This window comes from Ictidomys tridecemlineatus, chromosome X (genome assembly GCF_052094955.1).
Source record: "Ictidomys tridecemlineatus isolate mIctTri1 chromosome X, mIctTri1.hap1, whole genome shotgun sequence".
Classification (NCBI taxonomy): domain Eukaryota; kingdom Metazoa; phylum Chordata; class Mammalia; order Rodentia; family Sciuridae; genus Ictidomys; species Ictidomys tridecemlineatus.
The window spans coordinates 16,141,658-16,155,943 of NC_135493.1; the positions used below are offsets into that span (position 1 = coordinate 16,141,658).

Below are 14,286 nucleotides of genomic sequence, written 5' to 3' on the forward strand. Positions count from 1 at the left end.
AAGCTATCCTTGAGTAAAAAATGGAAATAAGAACATTTTCAGATTAAAGAAAACTAAAATAATTGCTCACTAGCATGCCTACCCTTAGCAGGTTTACTAAAAGGAGTACTTCAAAAAGAAAGGAAATTATTATTATTATTTTATTCGTCCTAATTAGTTATGCATGACTGCAGAATGCATTTTGACACATCATACATAAATATAGTATAACTTCTCATTCTTCTGGTTGTATCTGATGTAGAATCTCACTGGTTGTAACCTAGAAATCCAACTCCTTGGTTTCTACCTAAAGGACTTAAAATCAGTATACTACAGTAACACAGCCACATCAGCATTTATAGCAGTTCAATTCACAATAGCTAAACTGTAGAAACAACCTAAATGCCCTTTAGTAGGTGAATGGATAAAGAAAATGTGGTATATATACACAATTGAATACTATTCAGCCTTAATTTTAGCATTTGCCAGTAAATGGATGGAACTGGAGGAAATTATTTGTAAAAAGGAATCTTGGAGAGTCAGGAAGAAAGAAGGAGCAATCAACATAAATATGGGTACACACAATAGACTATCATTTCCTTCATGAGATTTATAAATCATATTTGATGATTAAGAGAAAAATTTGTAGCACTATCTGTTACTCAATACAGTAAAATTTAAATAACAAAGGTAAGGAACCAAATTGGAAGCAAGGTTTCCATACTTCACTCAAAGTAGTAAAATGTTAATACCATTAGACTTGTAATGTCACATTTTTATATTGAAATACCAAGAGCAACCATAAGAAGAATAAACAGAGATAAACTCAAAACATCAAAAATAAAATAAATTGGGGCTGGGGATGTGGCTCAAGCGGTAGCGTGCTTGCCTGGCGTGGGTGCGGCCCAGGTTCGATCCTCAGCACCACATACAAACAAAGATGTTGTGTTTGCTGAAAACTAAAAAATGTAAATAAAATATTTTAAAAAATTAAAAATAAAATAAAATAAATCAAGATTAAATCCTAACATATATTCAAGTAATCCACAAATTGTTTTTACCAAAAAAATAAAACGCACTTCAGTTATAGATATAGGTAGATTGAGAGTATAAAGGATGGGAAAATTTACATATGCCAACATTCAATTTAAGATAAACAAAAGTGACTGTATTAATATTTAATAGAGTACAGAACAAAGAAAATTTCTTGAGTCATCAGTACTTTTACAATGATAGATGGCTTGATTCATAAGGAAGACAGTGATATTACATGTATACACACACACTCAAACAGCAGAGCAAAATGTATAAATCAAAAGGAGAAGTAGATAGAACCATTATTATATTTGCAGACTTCAATAACCCTCTATCAGCAACTGATAAAACTACAAAACAGAAAATCAGTAGGTATATAGAAGGCCTAAAAAACAATCAATGAAATTTAGCTGGCATTTAGAACACTCCAACAAACAATGGCACAATACACATTTTCTGAAGCACCCATGGAATATTATTCAACACATACCATACACTGAGCCATAAAACAGATTTTTTAAAAATTAGTTCATAAGATTGTTTCTCTGATCATTATGGAATTGAACTACAAATTAATTTTAGAAAGACCATAGGAATTGTGCTGCTATAAATATTGATGTGGCTGTATCATTGTAGTGTGCTGATTTTAAGTCCTTTGGGGTATAAACCAAGGAGTGAGATAGCTGGGTCAAATGGTGGTTCTATTCCCAGTTTTCCAAGGAATCTCCATACTGTTTTCCAGATTGGCTGCACCAATTCGAAGTTCCACCAGCAATGCATAAGTATATCTTTTTCCCTCACATCCTTGCCAACACTTATTGTTGTTTGTATTCTTGATAGCTGCCATTCTAACATTCTGATTGGTATGAGATAAAATCTTAGAGTAGTTTTGGTTTGCATTTCTCTAATTACTAAAGATGTTGAACATTTTTTCATGTATTTGTTGATTGATTTGTATATCATCTTCTGAGAACTGTCTTTTCAGATCCTTGGCCCATTTATTGATTGGGTTATTTGGGTTTTTGGCAGCTCAATTAACAATAGCTAAACTGCAGAATCAACCTAGATGCCCTTCAATAGATGAATGGGGAAAGAAGTGGCATATATACACAATGGAATATTACTCAGCAATGAAAGAGAATAAAATCATGGCAGTTGCAGGTAAATGGATGAAATTAGAGAAGATAATGCTAAGTGAAGTCAGCCAATCCCAAACAACCAAATGCTGAATATTTTCTCTGATATGAGGGGACTGATTCATAGTGAGATGTGGGGGAGCATGGGAGAAATAGATGAACTCTAGATAGGGGAGAGGGGTTGTAGGGCAAAGGAGAGGGCATGGGGTTAGAAATGATGGTGAATGTTTTGATCATTATTATCCAAAGTACATGTATGAAGACACGAATTGGTGTGAATATACTATATATACAACCAGAGATATGAAAATTTGTGCTTTATATGTGTAATAAGAATTGTAATGCATTCTGCTGTCATTTATTTTTAAAAAAATCAATTAAAAATAAAGACCATAGGAAAAATTTTAACACAATTCTACATAATCCTCAATTTGAAGAAGACATTGTTAAGAAATTTTTAATTGAATTAAATAAAAGTAAAATACAATATAACAAATTTTGTGAGACACAACTAAAGCAGTACTGTGAAGGAAATTTATAGCACCAAAGGTAGGCAACAGAAAAAAGTCTCAAAATGATGATCTCAGTTTCCACTTCAAGTACCTAGAAAAAAACAGAGGAAGATAAATCCAAAGTGGGCAGAAGAAAAGATATAATAAAACCACAAAGGAACTCAATGAAGTTGAAAATAGCTAAGAAAAAAAGAGCAAAAGAAAAATTAAAGGAGTAAAGTTGATTCTTTTAAAATCAATAAAACTGAAAAATCTCCAGTGAGACTAATAAAGGTGAAAAAGAGAAAAGTTACAAAACACCAATATCAGGAATAAAATAGAATATTACTACACATTCTGTAGCCATTAAAAATATAATAAGGCAATAACAACACAACCATTAAAGATATTGAACTAGTAATTAAAAAGCTCTAGAAAAAGAAATATCCAGGCTCAGATGATTTCATTGGAGTTTACTATCAAATTGATCTTATACAATCTCTTCCAAAAAGAGAAGAGAAATTAAAGCTTTCAAATGTATTTTATGAAGCCAATGCTATCCTAATACTGAAATCACAGATAGTATGGCAAAAAAATTCATAGACTAAGATGTCTTATAAACTTAAAGCAAAAATCCTCAACAAAATATTAATATAAATTGAAAGCAGCAATATATACAGAGGATTATACATCATGACTAAGTTGATCTTATTCCAGATATAGAAGGCTGGTTCAACATCAGAAAAACAAAAAATCAGCATGACCCATTATTTCAATGAGCTAAAGAAGAAAAATCATATGCTTATATTACTTGATGTATAAAAGGAATACCACCAACTCCCACATTTACAGGAATAAACTTTTCGCCAATAGAGATCTAAAGATGGCAAGTAAGCACAGGAAGAGAAGTTCAAAATAAAATAAAGGTATTGTATCCAACTACAACTTAAAAAAATAGTGGAATTTATAGACGCTTGGTAAAATGGATCATCAAGGAACACAAAGCAAACATCAACTACAGTGGTGAAAGAAGAAATGCTTTCCCACGAAGATTAGGAACAAGGCAAGGGTATCCATTTGCCACTTTTACTCAGTGTCATAGCAGAAGTTAGAGTCTCTCCAGTGAAGCAAGGAAAAAAAGGCATTGCGGATTATATGGTTTATTTGCACAGAAAATCCCAAAGAATCCCCATGGAAAAAAAGAATCTCCCACAATAAACTATAATTGAGTTTAGTAAGGTTACAGATTATGAAATTAACAGTCAAAAATCAATTACATTTCTGCATCGTAAAAAAAGAACAGGTAGAAACCAAGAAGCTAGTTACAATAACTCCAGTGGTTAACAAAATATGTATATGTCAAAAATCACAAAATGCTAACGAAAGAAACCAAATAAAACTATAAAAAAATGAAAAGGCATACCATGTACATAGGTTGGGAATTTTAACTTAGTAAAGACTCCAGTTTTCCCCAAAATGATATACAGATATAATGCAATTCCCATTAAAATTCCAACCAGGTTTTATGCAGGTACAGTCTGAAAATTTACAGAAATTTAAAGAAATGCATAAGCCTTAGAATAATAATAAACCACCTTTTTAAAAGAAGGGTAAGGTGAGAGGAATCACTGGACTCAATAATATTAAGTCGTAATATATAGCTATAACAAGACTGTATAGTATTGGCAGAAGGATAGACACAAGATGAATTAAACAAATAGAAGCCTCAGAAATATACCCATATAAATATGCTCAACTGGTTCTTGAAAAACCTACATCTGGGCATGGTGGTGCATGCCTGTAATACCACTAGTTTTGGAGGCTGAGGCAGGAGAATCATGAGTTCAAAGCCAACCTCAGCAACTCAGTGAGACCCTGTCTCTAAATAAAATGCAAAATAGGGCTGGGGATGTGGCTCAGTGGTTGAGTGCCCCTGAGTTGAATCCCTGGTATCCCCGCCCCCCCCCAAAAGAGAAACAAAAAAATGTACAAACTCAATTCCAAAAAAAGGATAACATTTTCAATGAACAGTACTGGAGCAATTGACATCCACAGACACAAAAATTATGAACCTCAACCTAATCTTCACACCCTAAGCAAAAATTAACTCAGAAGGGATTACAGAATGTAAATACAAATCTATTACATTTTTAGGAAAAAAAGAACAGGAGAGAATCTTTGGAATCTAGTGCTAAGTAAAGAGTTCTTAGACTTGACACCAAAACTATGATACATAAAATGTAAATTGATGTTAAACTTTCTCAAAATGAAAAGCTCTTCTCTGAGAAACCCTATGTGGAAAGATTTTTAAAAATCTATAGAGTAGGAGAAAATATTTGCAAAATAGATAACTAACAAAGGACTAGAATATGTAAAGAATTTTCAAATCTCAAAAGTAAAACAAACAACCCAATTTTTAAAAAAGGCAAAAGACAGAAACAGGCTTTTCACCAATGGAGAAATAAAGAAGACAAGTAAGCACAGGAAAAGATGTTCAAACTCATATCAGGGCAATGCAAATTAAAACTACTATGAGATATTACTACACATTTACAAGAATGATTAAAATAAAAAAATACATAACACAAAATGCTGGCAAGGATGCAGAGAAAATAGATCATTCCTACATTGCTGGTGGAAATGTAAAATGTCAAAGGCATTTTAGAAAATAGTTCAGCAGTTTCTTATAAAATGAATAATGCAATTACTATATAGTCCAGAAACTTCACTATAAGCATTTATTCCAAAGAAATGAACATTTTTGCTTATACAAAAGCCTGTACATAAATGTTCATAATGATTTTTTGCAATAAAAATTAGAATTGGCCCAGATGTCTTTCAATGGGTGAATGGGTAAGAAATAGTAACAAAAACTTCAATGTATCCACCCTATGGAATATTATTCAGCAATAAAAAAGAACAAATTATTGTTATGCATAACTACCTGATGACTCTCCAGAGAATGATGCTGAAAAGTCAACCTTAAAAGGTCACATACTATGTGATTCCATTTATATAATATTCTTGAAATGACAAAATTTTAGAAATAGAGGACAAATTAGTGATTGTCAAGAATTAGAGTTTGGGGTAATAAGGGGGGGTGGGAAGGAATGATGGGAAAGAGGTAACTATCATTATAAAAGGACGACATGAGGAATTTTAGTGGTATAAGAACTGTTCAAGAATGCATTGCAGTTTTTGTTGCTGTTTCTTACCCATTCACCTATTGAAAGACATCTGGGCCATTCATTTTAGAAACTAATCCAGCAGTTTCTTGTAAAAATGAATCATGCAATTACCATATAGCCCAGAAACTGCACTCATTCTAGTCCTGTTGTGAACAAGTGATCACTTCCACAAATTATTTACATGAGCTTTGCTGTCTGTGTATATTAAAGTGGTGATAATCCATGCTGATTCACAGGGGCCTGTGAGCTTAATTGCCATTTGCTCTTTCACTCTAGACAAAATTGTATTATTGTAATTATTGGGAGTTAGAGAACAGAGGTATAGAGTAGTTGAATATTTATGAGGCATTTTGAGGCAGATGTACCTGCCAACAGAATATTAAGTAGAACATTTGCTAAGGTACCAAATTCTGGTTGTGATTTGGGTATATCACATCATATTAAATCTGTGTGTTGTTCTAGCTCACATATTGCATCTGGTTTTTCTTTCAATCACGACCTCTATAAATATAATTCAATGTGTTGATTAGATTTGTGGGAGATAATGGTGGCTCAGAAAGTGCCACAAACAGATTTACCAGTGGGGTACTAAAAATATGAAATGAGCATCTTTAAGATGATAAGGATATTTTTTCAAAAATATATTTTTTGAAAAAGATATTTTTTCAAAATGGTGTCTGTGTTCAGTTTTTAAGCAAGGACATGAAAAATGAATCTTGTGATAGAGAGACAGGTTAGAGTCTCCATGTATGAATCTATAGGAGAATGTCAGTCTGTGCAGGAGAATACAAATAAGAAAGCTTTGAAGAAAGTACAAACAGCTCATGCTTATCTTTCGTGATGAAAAACGAGGGGAGCACAGAGAATTGATGTACAAGGGCAAGACCAAATTGCCTTTTAGCTATAGAGTCCATCACTGTGGAATCCTTCATAAGAGAGCTGATAATTGGATAGAAGGATTAATAGTAGGACAACAAAGGCCTTTAGAAAATACATAAACTATGCAATCCACCTCTACATATTTTAATGGTTGGTTCATAACATAATTCAAAGCAGTTGGAGCATTAGGTCAATTAATAATCCTCAGCAAATCAATGACCCAACAGATAGAGTAACACTATGTTTTAATACAGTGTAGATTTCCCAGGATGGACTTAATTCATGTGAATTCATTCTTTTCAATAGAAAGGATTCCTCAAATGTATAACTCAGAGTAATTTAATCTGCATGCCTTTGTGAGACTCTTCATCTTCATACATTCCTGGGTCAGAACAAATTCTCTGTTGGATCATGTTTCCAAGTTGAAATTAGGAAATTATGTTCACCATACCTAAAGAGGATCTTCAGTTTATGATCAGGTCTTAATGGTTCTTCCAAGACATATCTGTCACCACACTTTACTTTAAAAAATCTTCTACACTTTTCTCATAGCTAAAAGTTGGAAATAAATTCAAAGTCCTTAAAATAGAGCTTGTTGAATAAATTATAGCATATTCTTATTCTATCATACTATTCAGCAGCCCACCCCTAGAAATAATCAGATAGCTCTATATTATATGATATGGAAATATCTTCAAAATATATTATTAATTTAAAAAACTAGATGCAGATGGCTATGCATATAATGATGATCCCAGCCGTGATAAAAAAGAAAAATATATAATGCGTACATGTAAACCTGAGGTTTGCATTTTTTCTGAAAGTATACCTAAGAAATTTTTTTTTGTACAAGAGATTGAACCCAGGGACACTTATCCACTGAGCCACATAATCAGAACTTTTAATTTTTCCTTTTGAGACAGTGTCTCAATAAGTCACTGAGGCTGACCTTGAATTTGTGATCCTCCTTCCTCAGCTTCCCAAGTCATACCTGGCTACCTAAAAAATTCTTAATTTTTTTCTGTGGTGAGATAGATACCTGTGGTGGGAGATTAAAGCGAAAAGAGACTTGGGGCTGGGGATGTGGCTCAAGCGGTAGCGCGCTCGCCTGGCATGCGTGCTGCCCGGGTTTGATCCTCAGCACCACATACAAACTCTCTCTCTCTCTCTCTCTCTCTCTCTCTCTCTCTCTCTCTCTCTCTCTCTCTCTCACACACACACACACACACACACACACACACACTCTTTAAAAAAAAGTGAAAAGAGACTTTTAGTTTGGATTTATATCTTCGTGTAATTTTAGTTTTTTAACTGTATGTGTTAATTTTACTTTAAGAGACTAATTTTATTGAATAGTTGAATTAGTGGAATAACTAGTGAAAATTATAAGTCAATTTAAATTGTAAAAGCTTATGTACTTTTTCTGAGAAATTCTACTTTTAGGAATTTGGCCTATGAAATTGCAAGCCCAAGTATAACAAGATGTATGTATGTATGAGGAACTTACTGTAGCATTATTTGTAACTGCAAAAAAAAAACTAAAACAATTTCAATATGCATTAATGGAAGGTTAAGTGGATTATGTTACATCTACACAATGAAATATAAATAACCCTAAAATAGATTTAAATGTACTTGTGTGTCCATGATAAGATCATTTAAATAAATCAAGTTTTTAAATAATATGTATGTATATTTTATCTTTGTTTTTAAACTACATGCATTCATGCATATATATATATATATGTGCCCATACACACTCACTTTATAAACCCATAAGAAAAATAGACATTTCTATGTAGAGGATGAAGAGTAGGTTTTACTTTATACTTCATATATTTCATATTGTTTAAATCTATTTTATTCACATTCATATATATTCTATTTATAGTTTTTTAAAATAAGGAAAAGAAGGTACAAATATCCCCCAAAATAAATTTCTAATGAATGGCACCTTTACTGTAATTATTTATCACTATGATGTTTAAATATTCCTCAGACATCTCCAACTATAGTGGATACTTATTTAATAAACTCAGGTAGGGTTGATGTTTTCCAGCAATTTTCCCCAAAAGCCTTTTTTCATGAATATATAAATATATATAATTTATGTGTAAATACATTTATGGAGAATTGTAACCTAGCAATCTGCTCATTAAAATTTATTTTTAAAGGTCATAATCCTTCTATGGACCATAAATACCAATTTGTTAGGCAAAATTAAACCCAGACATTACTCATATTTATTCATACATTGCCACCCTTTCTCTACATGTGATATAGCCAAGACAAAAGTAAAAGAAATTCTGTGGTGTTATAGTTCCTTCAGTGGTGAGGCCAACAGTAACTCCAGCTAATAACTTGATCCCCCCAGGTGGGTTATCAGTGCCAGAAATTTCTATCAGTGGAAGCTTCTAAGCCAGTGGTTTACCACCTTTTTGGGGCCATAGAATCCCTTGAGAGAGTCCTGCATGATATAGGGGTGAAGAGAACATGGACTTTACAACTAGACACATCTTTGTTTAAATGCCAACTCCACTGTTATTTTATTGGTGACCTTAGGCAATACACTTAACCTCTCTGAGCCTCTCTCTTCATCTATAAAATGCCTGGCACATGATAAGAATTTAGTCAAAGGCAGAAATTATATTGTTAGGATGAGATAAAACATGTTGACTCTCCCTGAAAAAGATCCACCTTGCATTTTTAGGATATTGCATATGATTTCAAGGGCTTTGCCAACTCCTTCAACCAATTCTGGTCCTCAGGTTAGGAACTCTTGAATAAAGATATGGAATCAACATTTGAAATCTGAAAAGTAGAGAGAATATTTTCTACCTTTTTTTTTAATTTTTTTATTTTTTAGTTTTTTTTTTTTTATTTTTTTTTTTTTTTAATTTTTTTTTTATTTTTTATTATTGGTTGTTCACAACATTACAAAGCTCTTGAAAAAAAAAAAAAAAAAAAAAAATTTTTTTATTTTTTAGTTCTCAGCGGACACAACATCTTTGTTGGTATGTGGTGCTGAGGATCAAACCCGGGCCGCACGCATGCCAGGCGAGCGCGCTACCGCTTGAGCCACATCCCCAGCCCCAAAAGAGGGCGACTGCCTCCCCGTCGGGGAATCGAACCCCGGTCTCCCGAGTGACAGGCGGGGATACTCACCACTATACTAACGAGGACGGCCCTTTTTTTTTTACTTGTCATTTTAGGTAGTGTTTTTTTGTGTTTCTTGTGTTGGATTATTTGTGTGTTATGCACATAAAGAAACAACCCAACCAATAGAGTGGATTGCAAAATAAAAAAAAGTGTACAAAAGAGCAAAATAAATAAGAGCTGTATAGCACTTTAATGCATTAATTAGATTTAGTTATTTACCAGCCAAATAGTAAAGGTCATTAGGTGACCAGATTCAGTTTTTAAATACCACTATAAAACATGTGAGTTTGCTAGGGCCATACTTTTGTTTCCTTAGATCAAACATAAAATTATTTTAAACTGCTTTACTTGAGCTGATCAGAGTTAACCTATTAGTTCCTAGCTCAGTTTTATGATCAGAGCCAGCTAGGACTGTTCTCCTTTATTTTCAAGAGTTCAGAAAAGAGAAAAAACAGTGCCTTCAGTTAGCAGCACAAAGAAATAGCTTTTGTTCTTTCTTTGCATCGGTCTGATCTCAAAGAAATAGAAATCCCCTGCAATGTGCCTCTACCATTAACTCAAATAACATATGGACTGTTGATGAAAGTATATCCCAACAGTCTAGGAGAGCCCTCTTAGGCTTGGATCTAGCCCCTACTCCCTCCCTAATTGTTCTCCTCCCAAATTCATAAGTAAACAATACCCCAAGAATAAGTGAACGTTTCAGGAAATGAGAAAAATTCTATTTTGATGCTATTATCACTGACTGTGATCCACGCTTCAGGACTGTTGTTGATGATGGTGGAGAAGACTGGCAATGAGAAGAGTGGGATTTTACAGAGAAAAACAATCCTATATTTCCTTCTCTAAAGCAGAGAGGAGAAACATGCATCCATAATTCCAAGAAGAGAGGATTTTTTACAAGAACTCTATCCAAATAGTTCTTCAATATCATCATTACATTCACAAGAAAAGTGAATTGGTTTTTGAATACCATTCCCAGCTAAAAGAACCAGCACTCCTTGGTAAAACATCTGATTCTTGGACTGAAGAGAAAAAATACAAGATGATCCTAGAGTATCTTGTGCCAAAAAATAAGAAAATGCTCAAAGAATGATGGGGTGTGTCAAAGGGACACAAAAGCCAGATTGGAGAGCCCCCACTTGCTAAATTTGGGCCAATTTGAGTATCAAAATAAACAATAATAACAGATTTTAATCCAATGAATAAAATGAGAATCCATGAGTTCATGCTTATATAAATAAACACATAAATGAATGAATGGACAGGTAAATGTGGAAGAAGAGAAAACTATTCTTTTAGAATGTCCACTAATAAGTGTAGAAAAAGAATGGAGTTTGCCACCAGTATAGTAACTGGTGATTCAGACAAGAATCATCAATAGATATAAAACTACTGGATAAAAGTTTGATAAGAATAGGGTATTTATGTAGCCCCCAAACTTCTCCCCCAGAAATTGCTTAATAATTACAAAGAAAAAAAATACATTTACTATGGAAAAATTTGCCAGAGATCAGAATCAAGTGATCAAAGTTATCATCTCAAATAATGGGACAAATTGGCACCATGTGTCTACTGATGTAATAATGCACTGAGAAGAACAACATCATTTCTGTGGTATTCTTGCCAAAATACAAAGCATAAAGTTAACCATGAGGAAATATTAGACAAACCCAAATTAAGGGAAATTACACAAAATAACTGGACCGTATGCTAGAAATGTCTAAGTCATGAAAGACAAGTAAGTGTGTCAGTCAGCTTTTCATTGCTGTGACTAAAATACGTGACAAGAACAACTAAGAGGAGAAGTTTCTTTTGACTCACTGACTCAGAGGTTCACTTCAAGGTGGGCTAAATCCATTGCACTCCAACTAACTTGAGAGCACATCATGGCAGAAGGGCGTAGGGAAGGAAGGGAAGCTGCTCTCCTCATAGCAACCGGATAACAGAGGAGGGGGAAGGGGTCACAGAAAAACTGAACCCTTCCAGGTCATGCCCCCAGTGACCCACCTCCTCCAGCCATTCTCCACCTACCTACAGTTAATACCCAGTTGTTTCATTCAAATTAGAATGGACTGATTAAGTGACAGTTCTTATGATCCAATCATTTCATCCATCCCTGCATTAACACAAGAATTTGGGGGGGGACCATTCATATACAAACCATAACAACAAGGAAAGACTGAGGGTCTCTTCCAGATTGAAGTCTAAAGAGACATTCTAACTAAATACAATGTATGCTCCTGAATTGGATCCTAGATCAATCAAAAACAGCTATAAAGAAAGTTATTAAAAGAATTCACTAAATTTGAATATAAACTGTGAATTAGATATAAGTATTGTATCAATGTTAAATTTCTAATTTTGAATATACAGTGTGCTTAAGTAAGATAATTCCTTATTCTTAGGGAAAATGCATGGAGGTATTTAGTGATAAAAGGGAATCATACCTGAAACCTACTCTCAAATGATTCACAAATAAATTAGATGCCTGTGTGTGTGTTTTGTGTGTGTGTGTGTGTGTGTGTGTGTGTGTGTTTTATGTGTGTAGGAGGAGGGGGAAGAGGAAGAGAAGAGAAATGAGAAAGATTAAAATACAGAGGATGGGTCAGGCACAGTGGTGCACACCTGTAATGCCAGCAACTCAGGTAGTTGAGTCAGGAAGATTGAGGCTAGCCTGGGAAAATTAGTGAGACCCTGTTTCAAAATTTAAAAAAAAATGAAAAAGGACTGTTAGTGTAGCTTAGTAGTAAAGTGTCTCTGGTTTCAATTCCTAGTACCAAAAAATAAAGAAATAAAAAATAAAAAGATATGGAGGATGATAAAGTATATAAGGAAGTGTTAACCATTGATGAATCTAAGAGTATGAAATATGTTGTTATTCTTACAATATTTGTGTAAATTCGAAATTATATCAAAATAAAAGGTAAATGAAAACAATATTTGCCATATATTAAAAGTAAATGAAAAATTGTGGCAATCTCAGGCTCTTGCCAGAACACTGATGGAAGAGTGGCGTAGCATTTATGCTAACCTTGCTAAGGAGAAAAATGAATTAGTTACTCACAGCAGCGCAGTGTCCTGTCAACAGTTGGGATGATCTTGTTGAGAAGCCAAATATCTTCTTCCCAACTAATGATATTTCCATCTAAACACTTCATAAACTCCTCAGTTTCCAAGATGCGGTCCCAGAGTTGAAAGTAGTATAAGCTGCCAGTAAAGTGAGGTGCCACTTTTTTCACCTGGCCATCTTCATTCTTGGGCAAGTGCCCTAAGACCAGAGTCCCATTAGGTGTCAGGCTGCGTGGCTCATCCATTATTATCACTAACCTTTTTTGATTCAGGAAAATATCTAATCTGCCCTTCACCCCATCCCATATCAAGCATATTGTATACCATTTAAATGGAATCAGTCGGTAAGTGATATAAAAGGTCTTGCCCAAGTTGTGTAGTATTAGATGCCGATGGTCCCCTGCAAGTCCAAGGTGTAAGTCTTCTCTGCCCAGCACAGTGTTGTTAGTAATATAGGAGAAGGCCTTCCAATAACCTGGCTTGCCATTTTTGGCTACCATATCAATACATGTTGTGAATTGGCTCAGTTCAGGAATGGTCTTGGCCAGGCTTACATATGTGTCACTTTTTCCATAAAAATCCAGCTTTTTTCCTTTTAGTGAAAGTGTATCTGTCCAGATTTGGAGAAGGGAGAAAGAGAAAACAAATCAAATAATTTCAGTTAAATTTTTTACCATCTTTGGCAGTATGCTCAAATTGCACAATATAATTATGAATCAATCCTGATACAAATAAGCAAATTGTAGATATAACAAAAATCATCTCTTTTTGACATTGGCATGTGGTGTTTTTGGCAGAAGCATTTCTTCCTAATTATACTTTGCCTAGGCTAATATAAAAAGTTAGATTAGTGTTCCCAGAGCCCACACCAGCTGGACAATTTGGAGGGGCCATTAGAAATGTGTGGCTAGTGGGGTAAGAAGCCAAAGAAAAACAGCCTAGACTTCAGATTTTCTCCATATAATTCTCATGCATATATATAATCAAAAGAGAATTGTTTCAACCCACCTAACCACCTTATTATATTCATGATTCCACAGAGATTTATTTCTTCAATGCCTGTTCCTGAGCCAAAAGACCTGTTTTATTCTGTCTCTGAAGACTTCTTCTCACTGAAAAATCACTGGCAAAGGCCTGAAGGATGACCAGCTGGACAATATTGAAATTTGGGGGTTTCAGCTTGGACTAAGGAATGGAAGAGATGGCATTGCCCTGAATGCATCTGGATGCCCTCCTTCCCTCTCCCCGCTGAGAGAGCTTAAAGCACTCTAGACAGCCATGAACCCAGTAATCATTGGTTATGAAGTCAGAGAGCCTGGAGTGGAATCCCAGCTCCAACTGACACAC

The 14,286-nt window shown here is 34.2% G+C and overlaps 1 protein-coding gene and 1 non-coding gene across 2 annotated transcripts in view; both read right to left on the bottom strand.

Annotated features, from left to right (window-relative positions):
• Nucleotides 1-13,529, bottom strand: part of Adgrg4 (adhesion G protein-coupled receptor G4) — an 87,879-nt gene extending 74,350 nt beyond the window's left edge. Inside the window, exon 1 of the mRNA XM_078034191.1 lies at nt 12,935-13,529. Coding sequence (XP_077890317.1) covers nt 12,935-13,439 — 505 coding nt within the window. The 5' untranslated portion in view covers nt 13,440-13,529. The remainder of the gene's footprint in view (nt 1-12,934) is intronic.
• Nucleotides 9,819-9,890, bottom strand: Trnad-guc (transfer RNA aspartic acid (anticodon GUC)). Its single transcript has one exon. It is a non-coding gene; the product is annotated as a tRNA-Asp (tRNA).
• Nucleotides 13,530-14,286: the final 757 nt, after the last annotated feature.